Source organism: Tachypleus tridentatus, chromosome 6 (genome assembly GCF_004210375.1).
Source record: "Tachypleus tridentatus isolate NWPU-2018 chromosome 6, ASM421037v1, whole genome shotgun sequence".
Taxonomy (NCBI): domain Eukaryota; kingdom Metazoa; phylum Arthropoda; class Merostomata; order Xiphosura; family Limulidae; genus Tachypleus; species Tachypleus tridentatus.
This window is the reverse complement of record NC_134830.1, coordinates 63,465,291-63,479,576: the sequence shown is the minus strand read 5'-3', so window position 1 is coordinate 63,479,576 and position 14,286 is coordinate 63,465,291. Positions and strand designations below refer to the sequence as shown.

At 34.8% G+C, this 14,286-nt stretch overlaps 1 protein-coding gene across 8 annotated transcripts in view; it reads right to left on the bottom strand.

Annotated features, from left to right (window-relative positions):
- LOC143252684 (lysine-specific histone demethylase 2-like) overlaps positions 1-14,286 on the bottom strand; it is a 71,555-nt gene that overhangs the window by 54,039 nt on the left and 3,230 nt on the right. For 6 of the 8 annotated variants that reach the window (XM_076505208.1, XM_076505213.1, XM_076505209.1 and 3 more), the window contains exons 2-4: positions 11,865-12,452; positions 770-859; positions 280-499 (exon numbers count right to left, since the gene is read on the bottom strand). In XM_076505208.1, coding sequence (XP_076361323.1) covers positions 280-499; positions 770-859; positions 11,865-12,436 — 882 coding nt within the window. In that variant the 5' untranslated portion in view covers positions 12,437-12,452. Of the gene's footprint in view, positions 1-279; positions 500-769; positions 860-11,864; positions 12,453-13,300; positions 13,421-14,286 lie in introns of those variants that run through there. The other 2 variants (XM_076505210.1, XM_076505214.1) reach the window with 2 other exon arrangements.

Below are 14,286 nucleotides of genomic sequence, written 5' to 3'. Positions count from 1 at the left end.
TGCTTACAAATACACAATGAATGTTACATGTAATGAAAAGTGAGTTAAGGAGATACACTACAATAAAAGCAGAGAAGCTCATAGAAATCTAAGGGTCTCTAGATTCTTGTAGTGAAACTGACTGTACTTGTACAAGTTACTAATTATCACTTAAACCTAAATTAATCGAAACATGACATATATGTGTATGAAAAAAACAATGTTGGAATTCAGAAAGTTTAAAACTTTACTTTGTTAAAATTTAAATCTTTTATCTAAAGACTTATGTGAACTTATCACCTTTTGACCTGCAAACTTGCATTGAAAATTATTTATCATGATAGAAGTCAGCTCCACATCTCTTGGTAGTTGACGCCACTTCCCACATTCAGGTAAGGTACATTGCACCCAATAAGGAAGCATCTGATCAACCATGAAGAATTTCAGTGTTGCTTCTGTTCTTCCATTAGCAGACCACTTCTTTTTCCAATTTGTGAAGCGATTATATCCATCTTTATGACTGAAACAAAATACACAGCTTCAATGGCTCATGTACATGTACTCAATATAATATTTTACTGCCTTTCAACACTAAACAGCAAGAATTTTTAAATGTCTTTTCTCATTCAATTTTACAAACCAGAAACAGTCCTTTAAAGTATATTCATGATTTCATTTGTGTGAAATTATCATCAAATTATTACATATTTATGGAAGAGTAATTTCTTTTCTATTTAATTTTATTTATTATAAAAAAAAATTGAGAAAAGTAAATCTTCATCATTCTTACCTGCGATAAAAAAATTCAAAGCATTCATTACAGTAGTGTTCCCCAGGTGACAAGTGATACCATCGAGAAGTATACCCACTGCCAGCACAACTAGAGTACACAGAAACTAAAGTTATTTATTGAAACTTAAAAAAAACAATCCATTCAAAAGTAAATGGTAAATATAAAATAAAAGTATGGCAGTTATACTTCAATAGAAATAAGGGCTGAGCTTAAGTAGAATTTTATTGATAACACCTGCACTTTAAAGATGGGTTGTATCCACTCAAATTTTTGAATAGTACATGTATACATTAAAAACAATTTAATACATTTATTACGTGTTGCACAATATCTTATTTGTTGTACATTTATTAATATTAGTTGATACATAAAAGTCATCACTGATGTCATAAAATAAAGTGGTTAGGTTTAGTTATTTGACATTTTATGACAAAGTAATGAGGTTACCTGCATTAAATCAGTAAAATATCAAAAGTAAAAGATTATAAAATGTAAAAATAAATAAACTTAAAACCTAGAGAAAGCAAAAAAATCAGGTAAAAACACTTGTATAGAAGTAAAAGGCCTATAACCTGCAAAAACCTAAAAACACAATCAAGCTGAACAGTGTTGTACCATTGCCAATGACATCATACAATGTTGGGTAAAGCCATAGAATGTACACATCAAAAATGATGCTACTGCTCCTGGTTGCTATGACAGCATAAGAGTAGAACATGGGATATTGTGACTTGAGTGTCACAAAAGCTACACACTGGTGGGTCAGCACCAGATAAAAGAAAACAAGTTAAAAACTGTAACCATGCATAGCCTAGCCAAAACAACTTCCTCCTTCCAATCTTTACAGAGATAAATGGCCAGAGAGCAACAGCAGGTTTAATCTGAAAAAGCTTGTTATGACACTGTTCATCCCAAACCAACTGCCAACTGGCACAAAGATGAGCCTTGAATAGAGGACTGTTCTCCACATATGGGACAGGCATAGTTGTGATGGCACCAGAGGGGATTCAAATGCAATGTCAGTGAGCTAATTCCTACAAATACTGATGTGGCCAGATTTCCAGAAAAATTAGATGAAAACAGAAGATAGAGTGAAATGGGTCAGTCATTTTTAAATACTGAGAACTGGGTGAAACAATTTCAGAGCAGTAGATAAATTTGAAATTTAGTTTAAATAGTAAAATCAGTGTATTGCACAGCTTCTACATGATCTAAGGCAAGTAAAATGGCATACAACTCAAAAGTAAACACAGATACTGTAGAGGAGATCCTGTGAGCAACCACTGAGCCACAACAAATCATGATAGAACCCATAGAGTCACTTGATTTTGAATGGTCTGTATAAAAGGGAATAGAAGAATGGTTTGAAAGATGTTTAGCAAAGAGAAGACAGTATTTCCAATTGGAAGTATCTGCCTTCCTCAGATGACTCAAAGAAAGGTCACATTTGGGGATGGTAATAAACCATGATGAAATGAGCTAATCACTGGGAACAGCAAAGCCATCCATTTCCAGACTCAATTTAGCCAGCTGTCCTTGGATATTAAGGATAAAAGAAGAAATTGCAGGTGGGATGCTGCACTAAGGATTGAAGCTTGTTAGCATAATGCAGAGGGAAAGAGGAGGTTCGTGAGACTCAATGTACAAACTCTGAAATGGAGAAGTGCAGAAAGCCCCTGTGCAGAGCCAAAACCCCAGACAATAAGTGGAGTCCAACATTTTCAAAGCAGAAGTCCTGGCAGAACCACAAACCAGAGACAAAGTGTCCACTTTGGATCAAATTAGGGCAAGATAGAACTTGTGTATGGAACATTGATCTGCTCTGTAACAGAAGGATGAGAGGACATGAAGGATGTTCAGTGCCCTTGTACACTCAACATGTATCATCTCTATAACCTTACACAGACAGCTAGTCAAAGCAATTGAACGAAAATTAGAAGGAATCTTACTTAGGCTTAGGAAAAGCTAAGAAATAGCCTTGTGCCAAGCATCAAGTAAAATATTCTCCTACCAGATATGGTTAAAGACAATAAAAATGAGAGCAAAAGAGGCAAGAAAGAGATGGTGCAGTCTCTCATAGTGAACACCATCAGGCCTGATTGATGCATTACCAGACTAATGAAAGGCAAACTTGAGTTCCACCAACTTGAGACTTGATGGCCAAGAAGGCAGAGAAAGAAACAGGAGTGTTAGGAAGATGAGAAAAACTCTCCCCAAGAATAGTGGTAATGCTCTGTACATAATCAACTTCTTCACTGCAGGAGAGCAAGATGAAAAGGAATGGAAAGTGTATTTTCCATTGATGTCTGACCTGCAAAGTATGGGCATGAGCCTGCTAGAAAGTAATGTCGTTGGAAAGGGTGAGATACCTTGCTCCTTTTTGAGCCTTCCATGCCTGTTGACAGGCTGGAGACACCATGAATATCATGGGAAACATAGAGGCTTTGGGTATAGAATGAACAGCTGCTTGAATGATGCAATCAGTTACTGCCTCCATGCAGTTATTAATAGATGGAAGACTACAAATAGCAGAATTGAGTTCTGAGAGGGAGAGAAAGAAAGATAAAAGAGAGTCAAGTCAGCATGGTTCAGCTTCCACTGTGGCACTCAAATTGGATGGCAGTGATGATAAGAAAATGATCAGTTCCCCATGGTTAACTATCAACACACCACAAAAAAAAAAAAGTAGCAGACAGATAAAACAACAGTAGCAAAATATTGACTAGGTGCATAAAAACAAGTAAAGAACTCAGTACTGAAGAGAAAAAGGTTGTGATCTGGAAGCACATGTTCTACAAAATGAACCCTCCCACCAGTATCAGCACCACCCTAAAGGAGACTGCATCCATTAAAGTCTTCCGAGAAAAAAAAAGAGAAATGGAAACTGTTTTATAAGAGCACTGAGGTCTGACTGGTCATAACTTTGTCCATGAGACAGGTAGAGAAAACAAACAGTCATAATATGACCCAAGGAGATACAGTGTGTTATGGCCTTCAAGGGTATATTTAGTGGAACAGGCAAGGTGGGTATGTGTTGGCTGATCAACAGTATCATCCCTCCATTAACTTGCCATCACACAATCTGTCATTCAGGTGTAAAGAAAACTGCCAAAAGGAACAGTAATGGAAAGTTTCAGGAATGTTTCTTGTAAGCAGAGACACACATACACACACACACAGGATGACAGAAATCAACCAAGACCTTAATGTCATCCAAATTAGAAAGAAGTCCTTGACAGTTTCACTGTTTCAAAGTTGCCATTGTTATTTTGGTTAAGGAGAATAGGGCAGAGAACCCTTCTGTTTATGACCATGCTGTTTGTTTTTACTATAAGGTCTGTCAATCCCCGTGGATCCTATCCTGGGTCAAGTGAGCAGATCTCCACCACTAGCAGATTCCAATGACTGAGGGTGTTAGTAAATAATTGTTCTGCATCTCAGGACCAAAGAACATAAACCCGAGCAGACACTTGAAGCTGGGGTGGAAGAATATGGACCTTGGCAGTCACTGGAAGCAGTGGTGAGGACAGAGACAGGAGATGTTGATTTATCAACTCGTTTATCCACCCTTTGCATGATGTAAAAAAAAAAAAAAAAGAAAAGAAGATTGACAGAGGCACAGAAAGCTCTTTCTGCAGATCTACAGTAGCAGTGGAATTTAGTGCAGCATTATATATCCATGATGGAGTAGAGAAGAACAACTTCCAAGCATCTAGATAAGTAATATTGTTAACAGTTTTTAAACACTGTGCTTCTTTCTCCCCTACCCCCTTAGGGCAAGAATGACAGTAAAAGGGGTAAGAACCACCACAATTAATGCAACAAGAGTTCAGTTGACACTTGTAGGCATCATTGTCCTTTCCATCACAAAGTCAACATCATAGAACCAAGACAAGATGCCTTCAAATGACTGAACTGCTAATACTGGAAACATATGAAAGGGTTGGGAATATATGGCTGGATATTAAAGTTCAGATAACCTGCCTTGACAGTGGCAGATGGATGGGTGATGTAAACATCAAAATAAGAACACTGGTATGCAACACAATTCCTTCTTTATGAGCAGAGATACAATATATTGCAAAAACCCTTTGGCTGGAAAAATCAGCAAAGAATCTCCGATTAAATGATGTTCTTCAAAACCCTCTCAACAATAACTCTTGTGAGAAATTCCAAATAACATGAGTAGACCTAAATCGGTATATCCCCAATGGCCTTTGAATTCAGGAGGATTTTGTTGTGTTCTGGAATAGATGTTTCCACCAAGATGTCCTCAGATTGTAGCTTCTTCACTGATGTTGGAGAGTCAGCAAACCACTATAATCTCTTCTGAATAAAAAAAGAAGACAAAGAATGCAAGATCAAAAATTGTTGGTCAGAGTCTTAATGACATGATCCTTTATCAAATAGCTGTTTTTTTATTGACCATATCCACCATGGAGTCCTTATGAGAGGAAGCACTATAATGTGAACACGGAAACTGCAGCAACACCAGGGCTTCATGAGCACTATACCCAAACACCAGTATCAGACACAATGCCTAAAACATTCACTGAGAACACTCAACACTGGTAATCAGTTGACCCTAGCCCAACAGAACCAGATGACTGTCAATGGGAGGTTATCCCAAGGCCACCCAACTACAGGAATTTTAGGCCAAAGTGGTTTGTTGAAGTGCCCCAGACATCACTCAACCACTCCTCTTACTAAACTGAAAATATTCTGGAAATAACACCAACAGACTATCTCATCACATGCAAAATGATACCCAGTTTAAATAATTTCAGTCACAAAGAGTTAGATGCAATTTGTTTCAGGTGTTTAAAATTGTTGGAGCTTTGAAAATCTTCCAGTGAATGGTGTGTTTGAGCAGTGTCAAGAAAAGGTTGGATATGCAAACTTTAACACAGGGAGTAATAAGTTAGAGCATTTGAAGCCCAAGTATACATTTTTTTGACAGAAGTATTGTTCAGTTTGACTTTTGGAAATACTTGTCAAATAATATATTGAGTGGGTCTGTGTGTGATGTCGACAGAAAACATTTCTAATGTTGTAGGATATTTATACTAGGCTGTAAAATACTATACATATAATACTGCTATTTTGGCAAATTGCAAAGTAACACCAATAGACTGTCATAATTGACTTGTTAAATGGTTTCCATCAACTTGATTTTGAATTAGGTTTTCATGCATTAATTCTCCAATTAGGAGAATGTAAACTACTTAAAATTACACCCAAAATTATTATTTTATACATATCCAATGTTATCTTATGACACCATTCTTTAAAAAGAAAATAATTTCTTGTCCTATTTACTTAACAATCAATGACAAATTAGTTTTAATACAGGAATGATACAGCTTTACATAGATCATCCCTATACAACTTTCAATATCAAAATTTATTAAAGTTACACTGTAAAATGCACAAGTACATAATGGTTACAAGAGTCTGTAATAAACAAGACATTCTGACTCAACTTTGTTGCCTTGAAAATAAGTTTTAGACTCTTAGTTATATTACACTGATGCCTACCCTAACATGACCATGATGTTACAGTATATCAGTATCTCAGACTTTTTTAAGTTGTCAACTACTTGACAAATTTCTCGTCAATCCCCAAACATAAAATATAAATGAAACTTTATAAATTCAACGAACTTCAATATATAATGAAGTTTTATTCATTATAATATAATCATTAGGAAATAAAATGTAAAATAGAACAATGTTTTCATTTTCTTTAATGAGATGGATGTGCCTGATGGGTTTTAATAAGCATATGAATATTGGATTGAAAGCTTGTGGTTTCAGTCTCAAACCCCAATGTTTTTTTTAACATTTAGTCTGTTTCTCTGTTTGCTCAGAAAACTATTCCACTGGCTACATCCAGCTTCAACCATGAAAAAACGTGAAAAGGCATAGGGTGGTTAATTGTGGGAGCCAAGCTTATCCTAGAGGCCTTTAAAAATCATGTAGGGATGATTTATGAACAGCTGCATCATCTTCATGTTTTTGTTTGCTTTTTTTTTTACACTGTTATCCCTACATCATTTTATATTTACAAAATGTTTTTTTATTGTTTATTTTGGTAACATTTTCCCCAAAGTGGATGTTAGTGTATTGTGTGAATGTGTGTAATCAACATTTCACTGCAACCTTACTTGGTATTTCACAAACCCTCTCATTCATTAATATTCCTGAAATATTCTCAGACTAACATGATACATTCTCCAACTAACATCCAAACCACAAAATTAAAAATACAGCTTATAGCACTTTTCTACTTCCTTGATTGCAAATAAGTCTTGGTAATTTCCACTTCTGATATACATACAAGATGGAATTTTGCTTGTTATCACTAAATGATTTAATCTATGGTAGGCAGATGAATGAATCCATTGGTAATTTCATCCTCAATGTTACTTTGCAAGTAGTCTTGACAGGAACTATAGGGTCCTCTTGGAGGGTGAGTTTCTGATAACTATTTCTTCTGTGGAGGTTGTATTCACTCAACTGTACTTCCAAACGCAATCACAGTAGATGATCTTTGGTTTGGATTGCATATTCTTCTCAATTCTGTATAATTCATCATTGATGGTGTACGGCTCCTTCCACCATCTGCTTACTCTTGATATTTTTTTAAGCTAAAATATATTTCCATTAGATATTTACCTCCTCTCATAAAACAACTTTTGTTGATTTGTACAGCTCTCAATGTGTACATAATTTTTGCCCACCACTAGCTTTAATACTTCCACTAATTTCTACATGGTATAGCTGCAACGTAGAATGCAAATAAGCATGTAACCACCCTCTTACTGCAGTTGAATCTATTCATGCAGTAGAACTCATGTTTATTTTGAGATTAGGTACGGAGAAAAAAAAGATTAGAAGTAGACAGGTGGGAAGTGTGAGAAAAAGTGTGCAAATACCAGAAATATATTTTTGGTTTATGAAACTATTAACTTCTGATATAAAAACTTAAATACACTCACAAAACAGCTAGAATCCCACATTAACCTAGAGGAAGGACTGCTGTTGGAGTAACCCAGATGAGTCACACCCAGAAAGCATCTAAAGAAAGACTCAAAGAGTGTGACATCTGAATGAAGAGGAAACATACACATTGGAGATTACACCACATCAGAACCATGTACACTACTGCATATAAAACATTAAATAAATGTGAAAATAAGAGCACACCAGTATATAGATCATAAAAAAATGTAACTATGAAACAAACTAAGCATATGGCACATCTCATGTTTGTGCAGCTGCCTAGAACAAAGATACCATGAGGTAAACATATGACATCTGAAAAGGAATAGGGTGGTTAATTGTGGGAGCCAACATATGACATTTGAAAAGGAATAGGGTGGTTAATTGTGGGAGCCAACATATGACATCTGAAAAGGAATAGGGTGGTTAATTGTGGGAGCCAACATATGACATCTGAAAAGGAATAGGGTGGTTAATTGTGGGAGCCAACATATGACATCTGAAAAGGAATAGGGTGGTTAATTGTGGAACCAACATATGACATCTGAAAAGGAATAAAGTGGTTAATTGTGGAGCCAACATATGACATCTGAAAAGGAATAGGGTGGTTAATTGTGGAGCCAACATATGACATCTGAAAAGGAATAGGGTGGTTAATTGTGGGAGCCAACATATGACATCTGAAAAGGAATAGGGTGGTTAATTGTGGAACCAACATATGACATCTGAAAAGGAATAGGGTGGTTAATTGTGGAACCAACATATGACATCTGAAAAGGAATAGGGTGGTTAATTGTGGGAGCCAACATATGACATCTGAAAAGGAATAGGGTGGTTAATTGTGGGAGCCAACATATGACATCTGAAAAGGAATAGGGTGGTTAATTGTGGGAGCCAACATATGACATCTGAAAAGGAATAGGGTGGTTAATTGTGGAGCCAACATATGACATCTGAAAAGGAATAGGGTGGTTAATTGTGGAGCCAACATATGACATCTGAAAAGGAATAGGGTGGTTAATTGTGGGAGCCAACATATGACATCTGAAAAGGAATAGGGTGGTTAATTGTGGTTTCAACATATGACATCTGAAAAGGAATAGGGTGGTTAATTGTGGAACCAACATATGACATCTGAAAAGGAATAGGGTGGTTAATTGTGGAACCAACATATGACATCTGAAAAGGAATAGGGTGGTTAATTGTGGAGCCAACATATGACATCTGAAAAGGAATAGGGTGGTTAATTGTGGAGCCAACATATGACATCTGAAAAGGAATAGGGTGGTTAATTGTGGAGCCAACATATGACATCTGAAAAGGAATAGGGTGGTTAATTGTGGAGCCAACATATGACATCTGAAAAGGAATAGGGTGGTTAATTGTGGGAGCCAACATATGACATCTGAAAAGGAATAGGGTGGTTAATTGTGGGAGCCAACATATGACATCTGAAAAGGAATAGGGTGGTTAATTGTGGGAGCCAACATATGACATCTGAAAAGGAATAGGGTGGTTAATTGTGGGAGCCAACATATGACATCTGAAAAGGAATAGGGTGGTTAATTGTGGGAGCCAACATATGACATCTGAAAAGGAATAGGGTGGTTAATTGTGGGAGCCAAGCTTATCTTTTGCCTGCATTAAAGAGCCTCATTTTCTTTTTCAAAAATTGCTATTTAAAAAGTTTCCTAGTATGAAAACCACTTTAAAATGGAAACACTAAAAGAGACAGCACTAAACAGGAGTTACCAAGTATTTATATCTATTATGGAATCTGTATGTTGGTCATGTGCCAGCAAAGCACCATTTCATATTATGCATCTGGATAAAGTAATTGGGCAAGCTTTTCAAAAGTTACGTTAAGACCTGTTATTTTCTCTGTACCCTATTTTAGAATTTTGCTTTGGATACTTCTTTTTGATGCAATTCTTCAAGCTTGTTGGATAAGGTAGATATCAAAGCTTAATAGTTGTGGTTTTTGGCTGGAAGGCTACTTAATGTTGTTAAAGCTAGCTCTTTCCATCTGACAGATGGGTCTCTTTTTGTTCATTACTCCAACTGTTTACTTTGGAAATGATTTCAAACTGAGCTTGTTATGACTCCAATGGTAATTTATCCTCATCTTTTGTCAGTTTCTCTAGTAGCCAATATTGAACTGGCTTGCTAAATTCTGGAACATCTGGGAGTGTCATGTCTAGAGTAAGTCCAGAAAAATCCTCCAGCATCAGATGGTATAGTACTAGTAATAATAAGGGTAGCATAAATATATTATCTTAGTCCAAATTTATAGTTGATAGTTGATGGTAATCTAGGCTGAAATGAGTGAATACAGAAAGAGGTGTAGCTAGCTTAACCTTTGTATTTAACTGTTCATTTTTAAGCTGTATTATTCTTATTTTCTATCCAACTGATGTCTTTCTCCCTCCATCACAACCTCTCTTTACCTTGTTGATGTGTTTCTGTATATCTTCAAACTTCTTAGCAATAGTTTTGTCATTATTTTTTAGTTACACCTTAAATAGCATGTCTCTCTCCTGTAGGTCTCCCTCATAAATTTCTACCACTTGCCAATTGATTTTTTCTTAATTTCCTGTAAAAAACAAAAAGTCTTCTTAACTTTGTTTTCTTTTAATTTTCTGTCCCATTCTTTCTGGTCTTTTTTTTTAGTTTTCTGTCTTTTCCTCGTAAAGCTTGTCTTAATAATTTCATCATCTCAAATAAAGCTTCATTTTTAATCCTTGATTTGATGTTCCCACCTTTACATTTGAATTTATATTTTCACCAAAATAATCCCACTTCTGGCACAAATATTGTAATATTGTTTTTACATTGGCACTTTCTTTTAAATTATTTGGTGAAAATTATTCAACGTCCAGCTCATGTGACAACAACAAATTAGTTTAATTTTCTCTTGTGTAACATTTCTTAATTTACTTATACACTTTGTAACTTGTTGTAGGCTTATGTTTACAGTTATGCTATCTGCACTACACTACAAAAAACACCTGATTGACTCGCCTGTATTTATAGCCTAATCATTATTTTAAATATTTCACAAAGCCTCTCAAACATTAATACTCCTGAACATTTTAGGACTTACAGATCATTATGTGACATACCTCTTGTATGCTCTAGCTAACATCTAAATTACAACATAAAAAACATAGCTAATAAAATTATTTCTAAATCTGAAAAATAACATTTGATTACCTTTTAAACATGCATGATAAGAGAAAATAACTGTTGATTTTCACTAATCACATTTATTCATCCTTCCAATTTTTGGACTAATTCCGATATATTGGAACTATGGTACTTTTGTTTTTAAAAATTGTTTTATATCTTAAGGTCAGTTAGTAGCATTCATACATGTTTGCTCAACAGCTACTGTAAGCCTACTAGAGTTGCTGTTTTATTTGCTAAGCTTTGTATACATATCACCATTCATTTTATGTTTGAGGACTGATTGTTTTTGAATTTTGCACAAAGCTACATGAGGGCTAGTTGCACTAGCCTTCCTTAATTTAGCAGTGTAAAACTAAAGGGAAGGCAACTAGTCATCACCACCCACTGCAAATTCTTGGACTACTCTTTTACCAACAAATAATGGGATTGACTGTTACATAATGGCCCCATGACTGAAACTGTGAGCATGTCTGGTGGGTTGGGGATTCAAACCTGCAACCCTCAGATTACAACTCGAGCACCCTAACCACCTAGCCATGTCGGGGCAGCTTGGAGATAAATCACATTAATGCTAATAAGAATGAAATGTTCAGTCTACTACATTTTGCTTGCAAGGAAATACATTTTACATGAAGCAAATAAAATGCTTTTGTAGTATATATCATTTAGTTCATAATAATAGAGAATTTAAATGTTTCTACATGAAAAGAAATGATTAAAACCCAACTTTTAATAAACTACTGATGTGCGAGTTCAGATTCATTACACATGTTGAACACACAATATTGCTTTACAACACCATATACTTAAACCATAGATTCTTACAAGTCACAATAAAGATGTATACATGAACCATTTCTGTTACAACATGAACTAACAAGAGACTACTTTAATGTACCTTCTGGCAGCAGAAGCAAAACAAATAGGAATTTCAGCATCACATCCTGCCTTGTCACATTTCCTGTGATGTTTATATAGAGAAGCAGTTGAATTTTCATCATCAAAACTTTTCCTCTTAATTTGTCGGGATGAAGACCTCTGAGCTACCATAATTTCTCTCTTCCTTTTTCCTGCAACTTTTTTAGATGTAGAAATCAAAGACAGGTTTTCCTCAGATGACTTACTCATTGATTGGCTGGTCCCAACTGTAACTGAATTCAAACGTGCAGAGCTCTCAGAATGTGAAACTGATCCATTATTTTTTCCTAATTCCTCACTAGATGTTGTATGGGGACTTTTAATTTCACATTTTTCTGAAAGTTGATTGTTGGTCAAAGATTCTTTTTTTGCTACAGAAAATGACATTTCTCCATTGCTAGTAACATCTGATATCTGTGGAGTAATATTCTTTCCATCTCCACTACAACTTATGTGATTTTTAACTGCTGGTGTTGTTTCTTTATTTTCTAAGTTTCCTTGAACTTTCTGTCTTGGATTTTGGGGGTTTGACTGTGGAACTTTGTTCATCATTTATGCATGCACAGGGCTGTCAAAAAATGAAAATACAGATTAATTAACATTTAAGTACACAGGTTTCTTTCTTCAAAGACATAATATTGTAATGATTAGAAATAGGTGAAAAGCAATGTGTTATTAATGAGGCTTGAACCCAGAATTACATTCTCATATTAGTGGTTTGGAAATGTTGCTTTTATGAACTGAGTTACCAAGTCACAAGCAGTTGACTCTCTCTCCTTACTGTTGCAAAACATCATACATGCATTTGTTTTACTGCATACTATTTAAATATAAAAATGTTTGAAGGCTCATGGGACAAACCATACTTGGAAAGTACAAGTTAAAAAATAATGTTATAATAAGTGACAATAAAAGCATTCTATGTTTACATTTCCTTAGGTGTTTGACAAATAAATGACATCTAAAATTTAAAAACTTTTAGTTGGTTCTAAATTAAACTGAGAAGAATAGTTACCTTTAAAATGTAACTAGCAATACACTATTAGACAAGAAGCACAAGAACAAATTCTGAGCCCTTAACATCTAGCTACAATGTTAAGTACATTTACGTCCTACTAATTCTGCAGGAAAATTGAAAGTATCTATTTGTATGAGTGGCAGCTTTGTTCTAAGCCACATATGTCAGAGTAAAATCAATTATGGTTGTGTAAAATCATTACATTTTTTCTTTGGGTCAAATACATGTAGAAGAATTAGAAGTGTAAAGCTCAAGTCACTAATCATAATAAACAACGGTTTTCAAGTACTGAATAATTTTCCAAACACTAAAAGCCATATTAGAAAAACAGGATTCAGAGAATACAGATATACTATTGATTTAAAAACAATTTATGAAGAATTCACAGCCAAACTCACACTTATGAAGCCTTGTTTTCCAAACCTCAGATAGAAGGGCAAAATAATCTGTGATGACAAGAAAACTCACTTGTAGAGAAAATTATATGTTTAAAAGTAGCTGGAATGGGTAGAGAAGGCATCTCACAAAAAGTAGTAATTAGATACTTTAAAGGAAAGATGAAAAAGTTGCAAAATGCTTAATATATTCAGAGGTCAAAATTAAGGTTTGACGGATCATTTTATCATGCACCATAAAATTAATTTATCTCTCATCTAAGTTAGAGCAAGTAAGAAAGAGCAGAAATAGCTTCTTCAAGAGCTCTCTCTACAAATTCTTGATTGGTGATGAAGACAGAGTTCTGTTATTTAATGGTGTACATATATTGATCATCAACACAGCTCAACATACAAGGTTGTCTGATGAAAAGTAAAAGTCAGAATTTTGAGAAAAACTGCAGAATTATACAGTAAAAGAAGCAATCATGAATGACCAGAATTTGTACAATGTTAAAAAATCAAATGAATGATTATTTAAAACCAAATCAATAAAAAAGTATTGAAATGTAACACCTAGTGTTTTTAAGTGGAAATCATTTACATACTAAACTCTGAAATGAGTAACTATAAATTATTACATTTTAATTATTCATTGCACTAAAAGATGCATTTTGGATTAGGAGATTATAGAAATAAGGAAATAAATACAAAATCAAGTCAACATTGTTGTTGGAAGGGGAGGAAAATACTAGATTTAATGTGTGGAATGGGATGTCGAGGGTCAAGAACCAAGAAAAATCAAACATAAGTTATTATTTCAAATATCTTTTTATAACTGGCTGTTGATGGTGAAGTAGAGCAGATGACTGTATAACTAAGCATACTAAAAAACAAATTGTGGAATAGTGCATAGGAAAACAAGAATGAAAATATGCTATCAACTTCAGGGTGCTATAAAGAGATATATAGTTTGGTGGCAAGAACTAAAGAAAATACACATATTGGAG